Raw genomic sequence first — 23,253 nt, 5'->3', positions numbered from 1 at the left:
CACGAAATATGTTGTTTCCATGTCATACAGGAAAAAGAAGGGCCCCAAAAAGGCCAACAGGGATCGAGAAGCAGCAGGAGATAGAGAAGCGCCTTCTGCAGGCATTGGAGAGAGACACCCCTGCTCCACAATCTGAGGATGAACTCTTCATGAGGAGCCTGGTTCCTTCCCTGGAAAGATTGCCACGCCAGCAAAAGGAATATATAAAATTGCAATTTCACAAAATACTTTATGATGCCAGCACTGTGGTGCTGAATTTGGAACATTTGGAACAGTTGGATTAGACATCTGGGGGACAATCTTTCCAGGGAACGAACCAGGAATTTAAAAAAAAACAATTAGTTTGTATTTTGTAAAAATTAGTTTGTTTTTTGTATATGTTTTTTGTATATGTTTTCTATACATTTTCAATAAATAAATGCACTTCATTTCATGTTACTTTGTCCATGTTCTTTATTGTAGTTTTACAAGAAATAAAGAAAGGATACAACTTTTATTTATATATATATAGATATCTATCTATCTATCTATCTATCTATCTATAGATAGATAGATAGATAGATAGATAGATAGATAGATAGATAGATAGATAGATAGATAGATAGATAGATAGATAGATAGATAGATAGATAGATAGATAGATAGATAGATAGATAGATATATATAGTGAAGGACACACTGCTACAACATATATTAAGTAACATTGCAGGAAGTTTGCTCAGTAGTAATGTGTGGGTGGCTCTTAAAAGAGCCGTTTTGGATGCGCTTGGGCATTACACGGTGTCTTGCCATTGGACCGTTCCCTCAGCAGAGAAGTAGGATGTGAAGGCCTCCCTCACCCTGATGGCTTCTCTTGCAGAGTTGTTGGCAGCAATTCTTCCCAGATCTGGCAGTGGCTCCACCTCTCCAACCGGTATGGTCACTGCAGTTGTTGGGGTGGTTTTCCGCAGGAAGTTATGCAGAACACATGTAGCCTTCACACAGTTCTCTGCAACTTCTGGGTGGACCTCAATGGCTCGCCTGTACATCCTCCACTGAGAAGAAAGGATCCCAAAGGCATTCTCCACAACCAACCGAGCTCGGGAGAGACGGTAATTGAAGATCCGGCGGTCCCTTGGAAGGATGCGGCCGGGGAATGGCCTCATGAGATTTTTCCTGAGTGGAAAGGCCTCGTCAACAACAAAGACGTGCGGCTGAAGTCCTTGGTGGTCAGCTCCTGGTAGTGGCAGGTCAGCAGGCAGTTGGAGGGTGCCAGATTTAAGAGCTTGACCAAAAGCTGAGTTGGCCAGACTCCCACCATCGCTGGTTCTTCCGTAGCCTCCGACATCAATCAGCCGGAAACAACATTTCGCATCCACAACTGCCAGGAGAACTAATGAGAATGTTCCCTTGTAGTTGTAGAACTGAGATCCGGAATTAGCAGGGGCTTTGAGGACAACATGCTTTCCATCGAGTGCTCCACAGCAGAGAGGGAAATTCCACGCTCCTCAAACTGCACAGCAATTGATCTCCACTCCTCTGTGGTGGGCACAGCCATGAACTCCTCCACAAGGCAGTCCCAAATAGCTGTGGCAACATCTGGGACAATACCGGCGACAGTGGAGACCCGACACGGAAGCTGTTTGCGATGGTCCTAAAGGAGTCACCAGTAGCAAGATATCTGCAGCACAGAAGAACATTCAATTTAACAGAGTTATTGAACATACTGTAGCTGCTAATATAAGTCGTTTTTTATTGATATGACTGCACAGCTGCTGTCATGAATAATAAACATCTTAAATGCTGGTGATTTTCGTAAGATTACGTTATTTTGAGTATTGTCGGACTTCGGATCCATCATGGATCCAAACTCCATTCAGAAAAACTATGTTAAAGTGGCTTCCTTGCCCTGTTGTGGACCGACAAAGCCTGAACTTATTTCATTCTTTCATTAATTCATTTTATGGAACTGCCACTCACCGGAGACAGACGGACAGGCGCTCCGCAGCTGAGATGGAACGCCTGTAGTAGGTGTCCAGTCGACAAATCCTGGGACCGACCCGAGCCAACAGGTCATCAAACTGGCTAATGGTTAGCCTCATGTAGCGCTGGAAGCGGCAGTCATCCAGACGTAGTTCCTGGAGAAGTCTGTGAAATTCACCGAGCTGTGTGCGCCTACGGATGCTGTTATGGACCCAGAGACGACTGCGTTTGGCATTCCGACGTTTGAGGGACTTCCACAACACGTACAGAGCAGCAATTGTCCTTATTCCTGTCATGGTTGACGGCGGAAAACAATGGCGGCCAGATCGAGGCTTCCAGGACGATAAACCACGCCCCCTCTCCGGCGCTACGAGATTTTGCGGCGTCTGGTGTGAACACGACCGGCGGCGCGTTGGACGCTTTTTTGCAGTGCGTTGGACGCTTTTTTGCAGTGCGTCAAAAAATCAACGCGACCGGTGTGAACGCAGCATAATACTGACAACTAGTGATGGCGAGATGAAGCCTCATGAGGCCTCGCAACACTTCAGCCAATTGGTTCGAGAAAGGGTTCATTACTCGAAGCTTCATGTGCACACGATACCACCTACTGGCCAAGTGTATAATCACAGGCAGCTGTATCTGAACCACATAATGTGATGCATTGAATTGTTGTGTCTGTTATGGCTGTTGGGAATGACTGAATTACAAAAATGTATGACCAAATAATTTCTGTACATAAATGATCACATATGTGCATAATAAAATATTTTTATATATTTTTTGAATGTATTCTGTGTGTGAATTTTCCCAAAATGGGAGTATCATATGATATGGCAGGTTGTGTAATGATGTTATTATGTCATTTTAGGAAAATGGCATGGGCTTAAGCAGGCAGAGGACAGTGAAAGTGCTTGTGGAACTAGGAAGAGGGGACTGAATATGCTTGTGGAACTTGGACAGTGATGTACAGGACAGGGGACATTTGATTCATTTTTATTCAGAAATAACAGTTTCTCAACAGTGTTTGGTTTTAAACGATTCCTTTTTTTTGACACGACCTCTCCGGCCTTTGAAAACACCCTTTCACAGGGTACAGAAGATGCTGGCGTGCACAAAAACGCAAACACATATGCCCTGAATCCAACATCATCCACAAGACTGAAGGGCTGTGTGTCCGTCACTATCATGGAGACGAGGGCTTCATCCAGCTCTTGTTTTCTGGTGGCTGGTTAAAAGAGAATAAATACAGTGTCTGTTACCTGTCTTAATTTGCACAATACACAAAAGTGAACAGGGAAAAATTGTGATGGTGCATTTGTAATATTGTAATGACTTACAATGGCTGGCTGAAGCTCCAGTTTCCTCCTTATTCTCATGCAAGGCACGGTAATGCCTTAGCATGGATGAGGTGTTGTTATTGTACCCCAACTCCTTGGAGCACAATAAACACCTCACCTTTGAATAAAAGAAGAAACTGTGAAAAATACAGTTCTTGATAAGCAAACCTAATGTGTCTGAAATAGAGTTAGCTTTAGCTTACCTTATTAGGAGTTATCAAATCAAAGTGTTCCCACACAGGGGAAATCCTCCTCTTCCTAGCTGGCTCCATCACCTATCCTTCTCTCCTCACTCTCCTAACTCTCCAAACTATCTCTCTCTCTCTAAACTCTCCAAACTATATAAACGCTATCCAAACTATATCTCTCTCTCCAAACTATCCAAACTCTCAACTGACCGCAACTCTCCACCAACAACCCACATTTTGAATGGAGCCTGAGTGGTTTATATTGCTGTCGAACCTCCCGGCAAACTCTGAACCACTTCCCGAAGCAGTCACGTGGTACAGCCGGGCAGCGAGGCTTCGGACGTCATCATTTTTGGCTCCTCCCCTACATGAAGCAAGCCTCGATACGCGCTTCAAGGAAACGCCCCCTCCATTACTCGACACACGCTTCGAAGCGTCGGCACATCTCGTAACATCACTACTGACAACCAATACATCGGAAAGCAAGAGAATTCGACACACATTCCAGAGATATCTTCCAAATTTATCTCAGTGAAACCATTACAGAGCTATGAGCAAACAAGCACCAGAACCACAAACCGCTTTATCAATAATAATCATAACTGCACCTCACCGTGAGCTGATTTCGTGAAGAGAATGGATAAATCCCCGCTTATTTTGATTCAAATGTCTTCTTCTTCTTCTTCTTCTTCTTCTTCTTCTGTGGTGTTTAATGGCAGCTTGCATCATTTTTGTTGCATTACTGCCATCTTCCGGTTTATACTAAACTTTCCCCATCAGACCCGTTGCTGGCAAAAAGTTTGTAAAGCACCTTCTTCCCAGGTTACTAGATCCCCACTCAATTATATTATTGGACCGACGCGTCCGGTGTGAACGCACCTTTAGTGGTGCGAAACAGATTTGGGAGTAAATAGAAAAGAAATGTGTAAATATTCTCTCATCACACATTCACTGACGCGTGTCGGCTTCTTGAGTCGTGTCTTACAGTCTCCGGCTACTTTAATGTTTGGTGTGGGTGATTTTAAGTTGTGGAAGGAAACTTCCTTACTGCTTAGAACTATATTTATATATATTTTTATTGATTTGCCCAAAAGTCCGTTTCACATCGCTGGTCTCAGCTGAAAGAATAAGAATACATCAAAGTAAAACATTAACGTGAATACACGTGTTATTACAGTCAGATCTATCGCGTTATAGATGAAGCAGTGATATTATAAATCGGTTAATTTACAGAATGACTCAGTTCGTGATTTCTTGCCAGCTGTCCTTCCTGCATTTGTCAGTTTAAACCGCGTTACTTTCAGCCTGAATTATGTTCATGTTCTTGATGTTGTCGTTTTCAAAGCCACACAGGAGCCGGTTTCAGGAGATATGCCATTTTCAAGCTGGACATCTGCAAATAAAAAAGTATTAGAAAAACACATTGACTTTCAGACCAGTTTTGAAGATCTCTTCACCGGAGACCATAGACGTATAAACGTGTCTTCAACGGAACGCTGCTGAACTGGATTTTACACAGGATATACTTTATATTGTTTGTATATTGCTATAAGCCAAACAACAATGTTTTGACCATGTTTATTAGTACATTACTTCGTTTTACTCACGTCCTCCACATTTAAACTGTGTACAGCCCCACTCGCTGTCCGTAGTACTACGGACAGTAAGACAATTACGGAAAATACACGTGTATTTTACATGTGAAATGTCCTAAATTACTCTATTTTATAACGTTTTATAACGACGAAATGTCCTAAATTACTCAATTGTATAACGTTTTATTACGACGGCTGGAGATACACTCCAGCCTCTCTAACTTAGAAAAATGCAGAGTCCGTGCGCATGCGTGTTCCAGCAGTAAACAGAGTTGTATTATACAGACAAAATGAAATCCGGGTTAGTGCTCACTGGGAGGCTCCAAACAGAACGTTGCTTGGCAACGGCGGAACAAGCAACGTCACGCCGCGTTCTGTCTTTATGACGTCACGTTCTATATATACATCTATATATACCCCAGAGAATTGTTGTCAAAAGACATAAAGGATATTACACGTTAACTGTTACACTGCATGTTAAATAACATATATATTACATCTGAACTCTTTACCTCAGGATTTTTAAAACCAGCATCGAAGATGGCAGACGAGAATAATGCAACAGCAATGAACGTGGGTGAATATAAGAAGACCAGTGATCGCATAGATACAGACAACCTTCTCTCTTTAATGTGGAGCATCAAAGATGAGTTCATTTCTCCTAAACCGTCAGTGACAGATGTTACAGATGTCATTGAGATAGAAACAGCCCCCTATCGGCTTAAATGTGTTATGAATGGGATTCGGACAGTAGCAGAGTGGAACTGTGGCTATAAAGAATGTCTCATCAGCAAAGCATGGTGGCATAAACATATCAAAACATCAAAAGTCATGATATCCAAAGACGAACCTCCCGCGGTGATAAATGGGAGGACTGTGGCAGTTCTTGGGAGGACCACGTTGTGGTTCAGATTTGATGGAGGCGCATTTTCCAACAGGCATCCTTTAATAGATTTCCGTGTCGTGGAGGGAAGCACACCGGAAATTCCTATAATTGGCCAGAATGCAATGCGTTACCTCACTTACTCGTTCACCAAAAAAGCTACATTAGGTTACACCATCAAGTCTTGCAATTATTCCGTTTCTTGTAAACTGAACGGAATATACACGGAGGCGGTGTTGCGTTCTGAATCGTCAGTGTCCTATGTACACACTGCATGGACAGATTTGCACATGCCGAATAAGGTCAGACCTTTGGCCGAGCTAAACAGCGGCCAAGGGTTGATTCGATTTATAGCTGGTGTCCCGTGTGAGCATGTCAGTGGGTGGATCCTAGCGAAACTTAGTATCGACACGTTGGCGGAACAAGCACTCAATGTGCCGATGCTGGTTGTGACGGGTCCAGAGACAACCACAGTCATTGGAGCTAACGTGCTGCGTCCTTTGATCAAAAATAAGCCGCAGGAGGAGCCGCAGGAGGAGCCGCAGGAGGACCCTGATTGTCTTTCATCAACTCAGTTGCCGGTCGACAGCATCGAGGACGACGTATCTTCAGCATTTTATTCGTTGGAAAAGCAAGAGGAACTGAAGCCCATATCCCAATGGCATACTCTCGAAGAGCTTCACATGTATGCTCATTTAACGGGCAAATGTTCGAATTTTGTGGATAAGGTGTCAGACTGGCTGGTGAAGTTGGATGAGCCAGATTACAACGCGGGCATTGACATTAACAGCATCGAGGACGACGTACCTTCAGCAACTCCTGTCTCAGTATTTGAGAGAATGGACCCTGAGTCTCTTTCATCAACTCCGTTGCCGGTCGACAGTATCGAGGACGACGTACCTTCAGCAACTCCTGTCTCAGTATTTGAGAGAATGGACCCTGAGTCTCTTTCATCAACTCCATTGCCGGTCGACAGTATCGAGGACGACGTACCTTCAGCAACTCCTGTCTCAGTATTTGAGAGAATGGACCCTGAGTCTCTTTCATCAACTCCGTTGCCGGTCGACAGTATCGAGGACGACGTACCTTCAGCAACTCCTGTCTCAGTATTTGAGAGAATGGACCCTGAGTCTCTTTCATCAACTCCGTTGCCGGTCGACAGTATCGAGGACGACGTACCTTCAGCAACTCCTGTCTCAGTATTTGAGAGAATGGACCCTGAGTCTCTTTCATCAACTCCGTTGCCGGTCGACAGTATCGAGGACGACGTACCTTCAGCAACTCCTGTCTCAGTATTTGAGAGAATGGACCCTGAGTCTCTTTCATCAACTCCATTGCCGGTCGACAGTATCGAGGACGACGTACCTTCAGCAACTCCTGTCTCAGTATTTGAGAGAATGGACCCTGAGTCTCTTTCATCAACTCAGTTGCCGGTCGACAGTATCGAGGACGACGTACCTTCAGCAACTCCTGTCTCAGTATTTGAGAGAATGGACCCTGAGTCTCTTTCATCAACTCCATTGCCGGTCGACAGTATCGAGGACGACGTACCTTCAGCAACTCCTGTCTCAGTATTTGAGAGAATGGACCCTGAGTCTCTTTCATCAACTCAGTTGCCGGTCGACAGTATCGAGGACGACGTACCTTCAGCAACTCCTGTCTCAGTATTTGAGAGAATGGACCCTGAGTCTCTTTCATCAACTCAGTTGCCGGTCGACAGCACCGAGGACGACGTACCTTCAGCAACTCCTGTCTCAGTATTTGAGAGAATGGACCCTGAGTCTCTTTCATCAACTCAGTTGCCGGTCGACAGTATCGAGGACGACATACCTTCAGCAACTCCTGTCTCAGTATTTGAGAGAATGGACCCTGAGTCTCTTTCATCAACTCCATTGCCGGTCGACAGTATCGAGGACGACGTACCTTCAGCAACTCCTGTCTCAGTATTTGAGAGAATGGACCCTGAGTCTCTTTCATCAACTCAGTTGCCGGTCGACAGTATCGAGGACGACGTACCTTCAGCAACTCCTGTCTCAGTATTTGAGAGAATGGACCCTGAGTCTCTTTCATCAACTCAGTTACCGGTCGACAGTATCGAGGACGACGTACCTTCAGCAACTCCTGTCTCAGTATTTGAGAGAATGGACCCTGAGTCTCTTTCATCAACTCAGTTGCCGGTCGACAGTATCGAGGACGACGTACTTTCAGCAACTCCTGTCTCAGTATTTGAGAGAATGGACCCTGAGTCTCTTTCATCAACTCAGTTGCCGGTCGACAGCACCGAGGACGACGTACCTTCAGCAACTCCTGTCTCAGTATTTGAGAGAATGGACCCTGAGTCTCTTTCATCAACTCAGTTGCCGGTCGACAGTATCGAGGACGACGTACCTTCAGCAACTCCTGTCTCAGTATTTGAGAGAATGGACCCTGAGTCTCTTTCATCAACTCAGTTGCCGGTCGACAGCACCGAGGACGACGTACCTTCAGCAACTCCTGGCTCAGTATGTGAGGAAGCACCTGCCAAACCTGCGCCAGGTGCAACAGCACAGGATGAAATAAAGAAAACATCAGTTAAGATATTCTTAGAGGCGCTGGTCTCGCAGATATCCAGGAAAGCCAAAATCAAGTGGACCACTGCAGACTACAAGGCCACCATTATGCGTCTGTTTGAAAGAACGTGGATCGAAGTCCAGGGTGTCGATTTTGATCCAACCTCAAAAACGTTCAAAGAACTTGACAAAGCCATTATCCAGGACCTGTGTAAGAAGTGGGGCAGTGTAGAAATGGTGTTGGTGTCCATGCTTTCAGAGGAACCAGAACTTGGGAACTGCATTGCCTCCTCTGTCAAAGATCACCTGATGACACCACCCAAAAAGCGCAGCACCATTTACAAGTTATTCTCGTCTGTGGGAAAAGCCATCTCCAACATCGGCAGGCGTAGAAATAGGGTTGGTGTTATATAGGTGAAGGTAAGGTGAGGTTTACCCTACATTTAGTGAATATCAACTTCATTCACCAAATCAAAACAACAAACATCTCTTTAATGCGGTATTCATCTTGAGGGGGAAAAAAATGCTTGAGTTTTTTTTTCTTCTTCAAAATGAAAGCAGTCTCCTGCTGTGTCCTCTGTCCTTCATCATAGAGGGACCAAGACCAGCGGAGCAGCAGGTCACCTGTGGCGACTGTGGCTTAGTAGAGAGCAGGATCGGTGCTTTGATCCCCGGCTCCGCTAGTCGCATGTCGATGTGTCCTTGGGCAAGACACTGGACCCCAAAATTGCTCCCGTAGCTGTGCGTACGGTGTGTGAATGTTAGTTAGGCCTGATGGTGGGCATGGCCTCTACCGTCAGCGTATGAATGGGTGTGAATGGGTGAATGATGACAAGTGTGAAAGCGCTTTGAGTGGTCGTGAAGACTAGAAAAACGCTTTACAGTACAGTCCATTTACCATTTACCTCGATGGGGCAGGAGTTGAGCTCTGCCCCACAGAGGTCAACAGTGTGACAGCTAGAAGGCTTGAGCCTTTGTGAGTCTGAGGGACTTCTACTGTGATGGTAGTTAAGGGTTTTCTCCGGTGTGCTCCGGTTCCCCCAGTTTACATGTCAAAATGATTTCAATAACATCGGAAAAAAACAAAAAATGTAATTCTGATGATTAATTTCTATAAAATACAATAAGAAGTACTAAAAAAACTCCGTTGCCGGTCAACAGCACCGAGGACGACGTACCTTCAGCAACTCCTGGCTCAGTATGTGAGGAAGCACCTGCCAAACCTGCGCCAGGTGCAACAGCACAGGATGAAATAAAGAAAACATCAGTTAAGATATTCTTAGAGACGCTGGTCTCGCAGATATGCAGGAAAGCCAAAATGAACTGGACCACTGCAGACTACAAGGCCATCATTATGCGTCTGTTTGAAAGAACGTGGATCGAAGTCCAGGGTGTCGATTTTGATCCAACCTCAAAAACGTTCAAAGAACTTGACAAAGCCATTATCCAGGACCTGTGTAAGAAGTGGGGCAGTGTAGAAATGGTGTTGGTGTCCATGCTTTCAGAGGAACCAGAACTTGGGAACTGCATTGCCTCCTCTGTCAAAGATCACCTGATGACACCACCCAAAAAGCGCAGCACCATTTGCAAGTTATTCTCGTCTGTGGGAAAAGCCATCTCCAACATCTGCAGGCGTAGAAATAGGGTTGGTGTTATATAGGTGAAGGTAAGGTGAGGTTTACCCTACATTTAGTGAATATCAACTTCATTCACCAAATCAAAACAACAAACATCTCTTTAATGCGGTATTCATCTTGAGGGGGAAAAAAATGCTTGAGTTTTTTTTTCTTCTTCAAAATGAAAGCAGTCTCCTGCTGTGTCCTCTGTCCTTCATCATAGAGGGACCAAGACCAGCGGCGCAGCAGGTCACCTGTGGCGACTGTGGCTTAGTAGAGAGCAGGATCGGTGCTTTGATCCCCGGCTCCGCTAGTCGCATGTCGATGTGTCCTTGGGCAAGACACTGGACCCCAAAATTGCTCCCGTAGCTGTGCGTACGGTGTGTGAATGTTAGTTAGGCCTGATGGTGGGCATGGCCTCTACCGTCAGCGTATGAATGGGTGTGAATGGGTGAATGATGACAAGTGTGAAAGCGCTTTGAGTGGTCGTGAAGACTAGAAAAACGCTTTACAGTACAGTCCATTTACCATTTACCTCGATGGGGCAGGAGTTGAGCTCTGCCCCACAGAGGTCAACAGTGTGACAGCTAGAAGGCTTGAGCCTTTGTGAGTCTGAGGGACTTCTACTGTGATGGTAGTTAAGGGTTTTCTCCGGTGTGCTCCGGTTCCCCCAGTTTACATGTCAAAATGATTTCAATAACATCGGAAAAAAACAAAAAATGTAATTCTGATGATTAATTTCTATAAAATACAATAAGAAGTACTAAAAAAACTCCGTTGCCGGTCAACAGCACCGAGGACGACGTACCTTCAGCAACTCCTGGCTCAGTATGTGAGGAAGCACCTGCCAAACCTGCGCCAGGTGCAACAGCACAGGATGAAATAAAGAAAACATCAGTTAAGATATTCTTAGAGGCGCTGGTCTCGCAGATATGCAGGAAAGCCAAAATGAACTGGACCACTGCAGACTACAAGGCCATCATTATGCGTCTGTTTGAAAGAACGTGGATCGAAGTCCAGGGTGTCGATTTTGATCCAACCTCAAAAACGTTCAAAGAACTTGACAAAGCCATTATCCAGGACCTGTGTAAGAAGTGGGGCAGTGTAGAAATGGTGTTGGTGTCCATGCTTTCAGAGGAACCAGAACTTGGGAACTGCATTGCCTCCTCTGTCAAAGATCACCTGATGACACCACCCAAAAAGCGCAGCACCATTTGCAAGTTATTCTCGTCTGTGGGAAAAGCCATCTCCAACATCTGCAGGCGTAGAAATAGGGTTGGTGTTATATAGGTGAAGGTAAGGTGAGGTTTACCCTACATTTAGTGAATATCAACTTCATTCACCAAATCAAAACAACAAACATCTCTTTAATGCGGTATTCATCTTGAGGGGGAAAAAAATGCTTGAGTTTTTTTTTCTTCTTCAAAATGAAAGCAGTCTCCTGCTGTGTCCTCTGTCCTTCATCATAGAGGGACCAAGACCAGCGGAGCAGCAGGTCACCTGTGGCGACTGTGGCTTAGTAGAGAGCAGGATCGGTGCTTTGATCCCCGGCTCCGCTAGTCGCATGTCGATGTGTCCTTGGGCAAGACACTGGACCCCAAAATTGCTCCCGTAGCTGTGCGTACGGTGTGTGAATGTTAGTTAGGCCTGATGGTGGGCATGGCCTCTACCGTCAGCGTATGAATGGGTGTGAATGGGTGAATGATGACAAGTGTGAAAGCGCTTTGAGTGGTCGTGAAGACTAGAAAAGCGCTTTACAGTACAGTCCATTTACCATTTACCTCGATGGGGCAGGAGTTGAGCTCTGCCCCACAGAGGTCAACAGTGTGACAGCTAGAAGGCTTGAGCCTTTGTGAGTCTGAGGGACTTCTACTGTGATGGTAGTTAAGGGTTTTCTCCGGTGTGCTCCGGTTCCCCCAGTTTACATGTCAAAATGATTTCAATAACATCGAAAAAAAACAAAAAATGTAATTCTGATGATTAATTTCTATAAAATACAATAAGAAGTACTAAAAAAACTTTGTCATGACTAAATTCATTTCTACAAAATAACCAAAAATAACTTTCTAGAAGAACAATAACATCAAATCAAAAATCATGATCAATGTCTCAAAGTTTCAACATATAAAACCTACATTCACAGATTCATATCATCTCTGTACATTGCACATATTCTCCGTGATGTGAACTTTAGCACATTCCCTGATAAATTGTTTTGCAACGAGGCATTATCTTGATAAATATGTGCTATTTGGCAGAACACAAATCTGAATCCGGGTTAAAAATTCTGGTTTCATTTTACTGACATCTCAAGACATATGTCAACAACACAGACGTATTGAGTCAAAGGCAGGTGCTGCCGTTGCGTTCGTTGTTGATCATATTCTATAATCAGCTAAAGATGTGAGACAAATGTAGTGAAGTAGAAAGCACGATATTACTCCCTGAAATGTAGTCAGTAATGGAAAGTAACAAAGTAGTTTTACTGTAGTACTGTATTTCTGCACACTCAAAACAGATGGGTTTAAAAATATCACATTGTGTGTTCATTTTTAACACACCTGCCTGTCTAGTTAAGGACAACACATTTTGTGTTGCTTTCAACACAGTCAGTGTGTTAGCACATTTAACACATGCTGTGTGTTACATATTTCAACATAAAGACGTGTTTAAATAACACAAAGACGATATCAACAGGTTGTGGCTCCTATGGTGTGTTTGTTGGTCTGGATAAAGGAGCTGATTATTAGCGGGGATGGGAAGGGAGGAGATAAAGGCGGGACAATTAATGAAGTAATCACTATGTGGGAAATGTACATACACAAATAATTGGATTTTCTTGATTAAAGACCCCCATGCTGCCTGGAGACCCCGGTATTGGAAGCTGTAGTCATCTGATCCTCTTTTTGTAATGAAGGATTTGTAGCAGAACCCTATGTGACAATGTGACATTGTTATCTCTGGAGATCTCTAAGAGCGTTGCCTGACTGTTTGATGGAGGAAAGAGACCAAATCAAGTGACTCAACACAAAGTTCTCATCTCATCAAAATATCTGTTCTCATCTCATCTAGACCTGATCAGATCTGATGTGCTATTGTACTTGGGGGAAGCAATCACGATTGATGAGACAATTTCTACCACTCTGTTCTTCAGTCTTTCTCTTTCCACCCTGAACTTCCTCCACTCTATCAGCACATGTTCAACAGTTTCTTTCCAGTTGCATATCTCACATTTATCCCACTCTGTCTTTTTCATGTGTATAATGTTTCATTGAGTCCTGTATGTCCAAACCTTAATCTGCAAGTAACATCTTACAAAACATCCAGAAAAAAAGGTGAACAGATAAAAGTCCATTCAGACAGGTTCTACGAGGAACATCCGGTTCCGCTGCAACTTGGTGGGTAACAAAAGCCCTTAAACGAATAAAATAGTATATCATTACTCCTATCTTCAGTTACCTTCCATCTGGTCCATATGTAACAGTTGTGGGTCGTGGAACGAGACGACTCAAGTGATTGTTTTCCAACATTTATGTATTGAAGACAAAATATCAGCAATGAATTGCCTTCTGATCGTTTTCTGCCCCCTCAGCAACGTGTGATTTAATTCATTTTCTTCAAATACACACTGACCAATCAGAGCTCGTACGTGGACCGTCAATGAATATTACATAATCACAGTTTAAACAAATGCAAAAAAAGACAGCTGGCAATAAATCTCAGACTGTGTGAATTTGTAAATGAACAGATTCATGACATCACTGCTTCATTTAGAGCACGATAGATCTGACAATAAGTACATGTGTGTATTACGGTAAATGAATGTGTTGCAGATGTGTTCTTATGGTGTGTATGGCAATATTTTAGCCTTATGCTTTCAGCTGTAGCCTTAGTGGTGCGAAACAGACTTGGGAGTAAATAGAAAAGAAATGTGTAAATATTCTCTCATCACACATTCACTGACGCGTGTCGGCTTCTTGAGTCGTGTCTTACAGTCTCCGGCTACTTTAATGTTTGGTGTGGGTGATTTTAAGTTGTGGAAGGAAACTTCCTTACTGCTTAGAACTATATTTATATATATTTTTATTGATTTGCCAAAAAGTCCGTTTCACATCGCTGGTCTCAGCTGAAAGAATAAGAATACATCAAAGTAAAACATTAACGTGAATACACGTGTTATCAAATCTATCGCGTTATAGATGAAGCAGTGATATTATAAATCGGTTAATTTACAGAATGACTCAGTTTGTGATTTCTTGCCAGCTGTCCTTCCTGCATTTGTCAGTTTAAACCGCGTTACTTTCAGCCTGAATTATACAAAGACATGATTTGTATACATGCACACAGTTCCAATTGTTGTGCATTGTATGAGAAGATGAGACATAAGCTGATACTAATTACCTGTCGGTGTCCAGGAGTAAAGAGCTGGACGTAGTCTTGACCGCCCTCCTCCTTTACCTGTGTTGTTTTTTTGACCACAAGTCTCTGGAGAACACACCCAAGTCTTTCATGACGTAAGTATGCAAAGAATGGAAGAGTGTAGTCTATCGTCGTATGTATTGCCATCATAATGTTGTAGTATTAATGTTGTCAGTTACTATATGTGTTTTCTTCCCCTTTCTTTATCCACCAATGCTTGTGTCCTCTTTTACTTTCTTTATTTTTTTCTTACAATCCTCTTCTTTTCCTCTGTCCTCTATTTCTACACCCTCACCCCCGTCCTAACTAAATTAGTTCGTTAAAATAATGCAAAACGGTGAAAAAACTACCAACAAGTATTCCACTGACAGGAACACTCTGATGACTGCAAGCAGTTTTAATCCAAGACCACTGAAAGAAAGTCTTCCATCAAGACAACTACAGATTGTGAATAATTGCAAGAGACTTTGATATAAAATCAGTGGATCTTAAAAATAAAAACAAGTTCCAAACAAACGAGTTTCCTCCTCGACAGACTGATTGTTCTTACAACAAGACCAGCGAAAGATTCAGAATCTTTACTGAAACCAGCCAGAAAAAAGGTGACAAGTTAATGCAGGTGATACATGTGATGCCTTGATGAACAGTAATGAGGTTATCCCATAGGACGCCTTGTTATAAGGCTTTATAGGTACATTATGATGTGCTTATAAAGCATTGAAGACATGACTTTCATAAGACATGATGATGATGAAAGACATGATGATTTATTCTTTTTCAGTGATAAACATATATGTATCAGTACTATAGAAAACTATAGTTTTATGTTCCCTTTTTATAACCCTTAAAAAGAGTTTTATGAAGCCTCATGAATTTCAAACAAAGAAACAACTCAACCTCATCAAACGTGTGCTGCTGCTGGAACTCTTGTCTGTCTGAAGGAGGAGGACAGCACACACACCTGTTCACTTCATCAATCTCTATTTATTTCAACAATATTGTGCTGAATCAAAAGCCCAACATTTCCCCATGCGTCTTCTTCAGGGGCCGAGCAAGAAGCCTAAGTTACAAACAACTTTTTATACATTTCCAAAAACATGTTGACAACAAGGCATCCTATAATAGAATCACATCACTGGTGATCAAACCATAGCATGTATCACCTGCATTAACTCGTCACCTGTGTGTGTGCTCTAAATATAATGGCACCATCTTGTGGTTGAAATAAGAAATACACAAAGTTGTATCCAAACTGTAACAGTTGAACTGAACATAAGGATTCATCTCAAGTCTCAAATCTTTGTGGACTCACACATGAAGAAGCTGGTGAACGCTTTGCCCTCCTACATACAAGACACACTGACATGCTACTGAAGAGCAGAGCTCTCATTGTTGATGAGAAGGATTTACTAGTCACCACACATGTGAATTCATTCTGCTCCTCATGAGGACGATGTGAATGCTTTGAGATACTTTCTGTCCATTGATGTGAACCAAATGGTGTCGGTAGATTTTGTGGTCAAGAGAGCTGAGATGATTTTCACCGAGAGTTACTTTCATTTTGATGAGTCCTTTTTTCAAATGGATTGTATTTAACACAACGACCACTGTGGTCAGTACATCACAGCTTGGGGCTGATCTGTAATGATATTTGTCTTGAGTTCAGTGGTGAGTTGGAAAAGCTGGAAGAATTTAAAATGTATTTGAACAGTTTGACTCCAACTCTCCCTTTTGACACAAATTTCAAATCAATGACAACTGCTCCGCTCTGTGACATCATCACAGAGCAGAAGATGACGGCAGGCTTTGGCCAAAAAGGAGATAGCACAAAAGAAGCTGTCTGTCTGCGACTTCAGCCTGATCATGGACCTAGAGGTAGAACAGCATCATGTCACAAGTGAGTATTTGTGGATGAAGAGCACATTTATGCGGGAAGTCACATATAAGATGAGGATTTATATTAATTGTATTAAGTTTATTTGGGTAATTCGGGGAAATCTTTGTGACAGAAATGCTGTGAAGGGTCGTGATCATCTGAATGGCATCAGAAGCACCCAGCTGTCATTCTAGCCAACTAAGATCTGCAAGGGATTATCTCATACTCTACATTTAACCTTAATAACTGAACAAATAGTTCATCTTTGCTCTCTGCTATGCAAAGTTGTGTGGACTCTCTTATCAACAAGAAAGGATCAACATCCGATATTCATATAATAAGCCGCCATACATTTAGTTTAATAAACTTAGTTCAGGAACCAAGAGGGTATCTTACAAAGGAACCGTCTTTTTAGGACCAAATTTCTGCTTTGTGCTTCCCTGGAAAGGGTTTTCTTTCATTAATACACTTAAGGGACAGTAAGAAAAACAAAAAGAGACCTTAAAGGTGCGAAAATGCGAAATTGAGAGCATATCTTTTGCCTCTCAACAGCTCTCAGCATGGTGACGGCTGAGACAGCGGCTCGCAGCTAACGTTGCTAACAGTGCAAACAAAGGTAACAGTGCTGAAAGAACTCAGTGTTTACCTGAGAGGGAGCTGGACTGAGGGCGCTACGCTTACGCGATAGCACCCTCGGTCAGGACGGCGTTATCAGCTGTGAGAGCTGTGACAGCCGTACAAGCGCTGTGCAGAGCCCAGGCCATGAGCTAACCTGTGGGACACGCTAACTTGCACTAAAAGGCCCGGCTATGTCAACAAAGCAGAAGCTCAGATTATAACACACGCACACACAGAGGGAGAGTGACTTCATTCTCTGCTCCGGTAGACATTACTCCACTATACCGTTACATAACAAATAGTTGTTTGCCGTTATGTTAATGCTCTGAATATCATATGGAGAACCATTAACCGTTGATACCCATTTGTAAGCACTATCGGACACGATGCAGCTTATAAAATGAACAGCAAACAAGGTCTCACGCTAGATTCTTTCATTAGTTTAGAGCTTTATTATTATTATATGTTTTTAAGACTTGCAATTCTTATGTTTTTTTGTAATTTGCGTGCTCATATTTGAAGCGTGGGCATGGTTTCTTCTACTATGGCTGCGCAGTTGTGTCTCAGGTCTGACTTTAAGTGTGTTTTGTGCTCAGGTCTCATAAAAACCTTTTGCTTTCAATAAAGTTCCGTCCTGTTGAAATGTATAAATACAGTCAAGCATCGAACAGCTTCTGAACATAAATGTTGGACCCAGTGCTAAAATGATCCCGTCGTCCACAAATAGAAGTCAACCAATCACAGTTTGCCACAACATGCCGAGCTCTGCTGTGCCGGACGTCGTCAAACAGCACAGAGTGGCTGCTGCACGCGGGAGATGCGATGAGAACCCTACAATGTGCTACAAATGTACTCATCTCTTTAAATGCAAAAAGGGGCTGCTTCAATGAATCCTCTGACCAATCCTCTCGTTTTTTTAATAACTTGATACATTTGAAATGTCTTCCCTGTATGGCCTCATCTGCACAGAAAAACAAAAGGTGAAGCCTTCAGCTGGTCAGAGTGAACACCGGTTCACATCTGTGAATACAGACGGCAGTGAGCGGAACAGAACGACATTGAGTGCTGGTTATGCCTGGTGGCCTGAATGAATTACTTAGTGGGAGGAGATGTTGACTCAACACACGTGCTTTGCTTTGACAGGCTCTCTCCAGTATTTAGCCAGGTGGGTGGAGAGGGAGAGAAATATCAGGCCAACAACAGCAGCAGGTCATTGCCTGCTCTGTATGTGACCTTTTTGACGACAGAGATAGCTGTTGTGACCTTCTACAAACACGGAAGAATAAGTAGCTGTGAGAAAGAAAGCATGTTGAACCTTCATTCAATGGATCCTTAAACAAAAAGGATGAATTATGGAATTATGGAAATAAGAGATTTGAGTACACAGAGAACCCCCAGGTGACGCTCTTCTCTCCCCCTCGCCCTGTGTTTCTAGTGCTTGTACAGCTTCTTCTGTTCCGTGGACCTGGGTGACGCTTGGCAGGAAAGACCTGAAGGACATCCAAGAGGAGGTTTTGTACTCCGACACCTTCAACACAGCCGTGAGGGAAAGGAGCGACGGGGACTCAGGAATGACCTTTGCTGCCGTTAACGGTTCAGTGAAGACGGGTGCAGCTGACCCCAAGGAAGCGCGATGTGAAAGCACATTGAAGCGCAGGTTTGTCAAAGAGAAGTAACGGTTGTGTTGAGGATAGGGAGCACACAGTGGGGTTTTAGAGCTGTTTTTTGTTGTTGCTGAAAACAGCTGCCTGCTGCTGCCCAAAACATTTCTGATTAGAGTGAAGAACAAATGGTAAAGTTGCAGGCCTGGAAAAACAAAACAATAAGCTGAACGAAGCTTTATAGCTTCGTTCAGCTTATTGTTGGAGAGCTTATTGTTGGAGAGCTGAGGGTAGCTGCAGGGTCAGGTAATAATTCTCCGTAGGTGCATCACTGCCAGCAACAACTCTCAAATACACTGAAGAAAAATATAAAACGCAACACTCTTGTCTTCACGAGTTGAAATATAAGCTCTAGGACTTTTTCTATCCACACAAAAGGCTGATTTCTCTTATTGTTTTCACAAACATTGTTCCACAAATCCGTGTTAGTGAGCAGTTCTCCTTCACCAAGATGATCCATCCGCCTGAGAGGTGTTGCATTTCAAGACGCTGATTAAATCAGCATGATTGTAGCACAGCTGGGCCTTGGTCTGGTCCCGATAACGGGCCACTCTGAAATGTGCACATGAACACACAACACAGATGTCTGCAGTTGTGAGGGAGCTAGCCATCGGAATGCTCACTGCAGGAATGTCCACCAGAGCTGTGAATAGGCCCTTTTCACAGCTCTTATTTTGACGTGTCGTTACAGGTGTAATTAATCACGCTAACTATGGCCCTGCTCCATTTAGGTGAGCCAGGGGCCTGGCATTTGTGCATGCTGGCAGAATTGGGCAGTACATCCAACCGGCCCCATAACCGTAGATCACATGTTACCCCGTCGGGCCAAGGACCTCCACATCCGGCTTCTTCACCCGCAAGATCATCTGAGAACAGCCACCTGGACAGCTGATGCAGCAGGTGGTTTGCGCAACCAAATCCTTTCCGCACAGACTGTCAGAAACCATCTCAGCGAACCCCGTGTCCTAGTCCTCCTCAACAGGGTCTTGATCTGACAGTTGTAGGCAAATGCTCAACTTCGATGGCGTCTGGCATTTTGGAGAAGTGTTCTCCTCACCGATTAATCTCATGTCACCAAGAAAATGCAGATCTGTGGCCCTAGTCATGTGAAATGCACAGTTCAGTGGCCTGTTATTGGGACCAGCGATAACCATTGTTTAGTCAACATCTTGATATGCAACACCTGTCAGGTGGATGGATTATCATGATGACGGAGAAACGCTCAACAACAGAGATTTTAACAAATTTGTCAACACAATTTAAGAGGAATCAGCCTTTTGTCTGCATAGATAAACTCAACTTTTTATTTCAACTCGTGGAAAATGCGAGCGAGAACAAAAGGTTCTATTTTTCTTCAGTGTATCTGGGAGCTGTCGCTGGCAGTGATGAACCCACAGAGAAATATTACCCGACTCTGCAGCTACCCTCGGCTCTCCGGAGCTTTTATGGCTTTGTTCAGATTCTTGTTTTGTTTTTCAGACCTGCAACTTTACTGTTTTGGTTCTTCACTCTCATCAGAAATGTTTGGGCAGTGATCATGGGATCCATAGTTCATATAGAAATATTGATCAGCTTTAACTAATATTATAATACATCAATATTGTCTATGTTCAACCACTCTGACCCTGATTCGCCGTTTTACATTGTAGAGAAGTCAACAGGTCTGGCCGTATAGTTGTCTGTGTTTTGACGGATGTCATATCACACCTCTAACTGGTCATATGATGATGGATGTAGACAGATTCATAGCTTTTTGTCCGAAAGCTTTTTCTGTGTCTGACACGAGATTGGCAGTTGTGTGAGTCTGTCGGAGGCCCAGTGCTTGTTTCCTGCTGTCAGGTTGAGACCAAACGATCAAAAGCCAGACTGGAAACGTGCTCTCCTCCTGAGGCGTGGATGCACACACAACGTGATTTTGAAATAGCCTCCAGCTGTCTTGCAGACATTGAAAAGATGATACGAAAACAGCATTGCACTCTATATTTATTTTGTATTTGCACCTGGATATTGAGAATTTGGCTACCAGAGCAGCTTTTCCTGATGAATTAGTTCTGGATATTTAACTTTCCGCCATGAGGACGTTGGGTATGTATGACAGTATGGAATATGTGACAGATGCTTTCTTTTGCTTATACAGCTGGTTGTCGATGCGTGAATGAACTACTGTAGAAACAGATCTTTAGTGTGACATTTTTGGGTTCAAGTAACGGTTTAAAAGATGCACAATGAACATCCATAAGGTTATTCAGGCTCTTATTTTATACGAGTAGCGAACAATGTGTTTCCTACAGTACATCTTTGCATGTTTCCCTTGGGTGTCTACATACAGTAAATTAATTTAAATCTTTTGGCCCCTGCTCCTCCATCTGACTTTGTTCCCCCCCAGAACGTCCCAGAGGCGTCCAGCCCTCAGCAGTGTAGTTAATCAGCGATCCCCACTGATGGTATCTCTGCTGCCATCGCCCCATCTGTTCCCCGGCAGCCGGGCCAGGAGGCGGAGTCCGCCGCTGCAGTCCGAGCGCTGCGACACCGAGGCACTGACGGAGGAGCTCAACCAGCAGCTGGCCAGTGTCAGGTGGTGTGAAACATCGCAGAATATGTCACGTCTAACACTGGATGTGATGTCGTTTTGATCAAGCGTGTGAAGTATTTGCTTCACCACTCCCATACCCAAAATACCAGTTACTGCTCTGTGTACAATGGTGTCAGAGACATAAAGTGACTTGTGACCCAGAAATATTCCAAAATAAACCTCACAGAAACACACCACTGATAAACTATAGGCTTCTCAAGTGGGTTTTCACATTACTAGGTGCTCGACTTCTTCACCAGCCACTTGATGCCGAGAAGTTGATTGCTGGAAAGGGCTGCCTGTGATTTTATTATATATTAAGTATGGAGGTGATGAAAGCCATAATAATCTGCCGGAAAAAAATATAGTGAAGCTTATAATATGTATTTGAATGATGCTAATAAATACCTGTGATTTCATTTGTGGGTTTTTTTTTCCTGCTTGTTTTGTTTCAACTCCTTAGAAATTGGTAACTAATATGAGAAACGGAACACTATTGTGATTATGCAGTAACACTCACTCTATTCGCACTGTTAGCAGTGTTCCTCTGGGGTCATATTGGGTTAAAGAACGCTCTGTCTGGTTTTCGCCACATAATCTCAGATTTCACAATCTTTATTGCCATCTAACCACATCAACTGAACGAGTAAAATGATTTCCACATCTGTGATTGTTTTTATTTCACGTGTGTTTTTGTGTCTTTCTTGTTTTGAAATCCGCTTTGGGATTCTGGGTCAGCCATTGAGACAGTTCAGCCGCAGTACCCCGATACCCTACGGAGAAGAAGAGAAGCACAACAGCGTTGAGGATGACGACCATGAACGCCACAGTGACGTTAACGACGGTGAGGACCGTCCCGGCATCCACGTCCGAGGTGGCGGGTCCTCCGTGGGACCCCGAGTCGAGATATGACAGCACCACCTGCACATGAACACCACAAACTGCAGCTTCCAGCGAGGCAGCGACCTCAGATACTGAATGATGGTACGAGGGAAAGGTGCAGAATTTGTTGTGTGTGTGTGTGCATTTTCATTGGCATAGCACAGACATTGCATGTGCTCAGTCTTACAAATGCATTCCCCCAACTCAGCCCAGGGTCAGAAGCCGAGAGAAAGACTCGGGTATATAGGAGCTAGAGCTTTGCTCATGTGTGGCTCATTTTCAGAGGCACCTCCCTGGACACACACACACACACGCACACACACACACACACACACACACACACACACACACACACACACACACACACACACACACACACACACACACACACACATACACACACACACACACACACACACACACACACACACCATATTTGTTGTGATTTGCTTCTGAATTTCAATCACTTTATTATTTGCCAGCTGGTGGTGCTGTTGAATAAAATATAATGAAAACCATAACAACTTTGAAGGTCTGCACTTTCTATAGAGTCTACAATATACAATTCACAGAAGAAAATGAAGGAAGTCCAGCACATGGCATGAATACTTCACATTGGATGGCATGTATTTGGGAAATCGAATTATTATTCACGCAGTTTATCACCCCAATCAGTGGTCACCTTTCTTTTTTTTCTTCTAAATTTAGATTGTTGAAGGTCTCCCTTTGGACGGAGTCATTCTGTGTCCTTGAGCTGCTTCGCAACAGGCTGATAGTAACATCTCACACACACACACACACACACACACACACACACACACACACACACACACACACACACACACACACACACACACACACACACACACACACACACACACACACACCACCCTCTGGCGGGGCTTGGCAGCAGAAGGGGCTTTGCCTTCGCCCTAATTGGCTGCGTAATCTGGGACACCAGGAGTAGAGTTAAGCCTTCTGAGGCGGAGAAGGAGGAGGCCTGGGAATCTTGTGCAGCAGAGTGGGGGATGGGTCACAAGATATATACTCTAAATTGGTTTATAAAAATTCAAAGTGCTCTTGGTTTGATCTTGC

The 23,253-nt window shown here is 43.6% G+C and overlaps 1 protein-coding gene across 1 annotated transcript in view; it reads left to right on the top strand.

Annotated features, from left to right (window-relative positions):
- The window catches only part of ppp1r36 (protein phosphatase 1 regulatory subunit 36), a gene marked incomplete at both ends in the record, with an annotated part of 53,845 nt that extends 31,657 nt beyond the window's left edge, over positions 1-22,188 (top strand). Inside the window, 8 exon segments of the mRNA XM_079287758.1 lie at positions 14,546-14,644; positions 16,261-16,350; positions 16,352-16,446; positions 17,771-17,856; positions 18,479-18,505; positions 18,507-18,700; positions 21,091-21,279; positions 21,924-22,188. Of these exon segments, the coding sequence (XP_079143884.1) occupies positions 14,546-14,644; positions 16,261-16,350; positions 16,352-16,446; positions 17,771-17,856; positions 18,479-18,505; positions 18,507-18,700; positions 21,091-21,279; positions 21,924-22,188 (1,045 nt within the window).
- Between the last annotated feature and the right edge of the window lie 1,065 nt (positions 22,189-23,253).

This window comes from Melanostigma gelatinosum (genome assembly GCF_949748355.1).
Source record: "Melanostigma gelatinosum genome assembly, chromosome: 17".
NCBI lineage: Eukaryota > Metazoa > Chordata > Actinopteri > Perciformes > Zoarcidae > Melanostigma > Melanostigma gelatinosum.
Note: the sequence above shows the minus strand (reverse complement) of the source record. Positions and strands in the feature narration are given on the sequence as shown.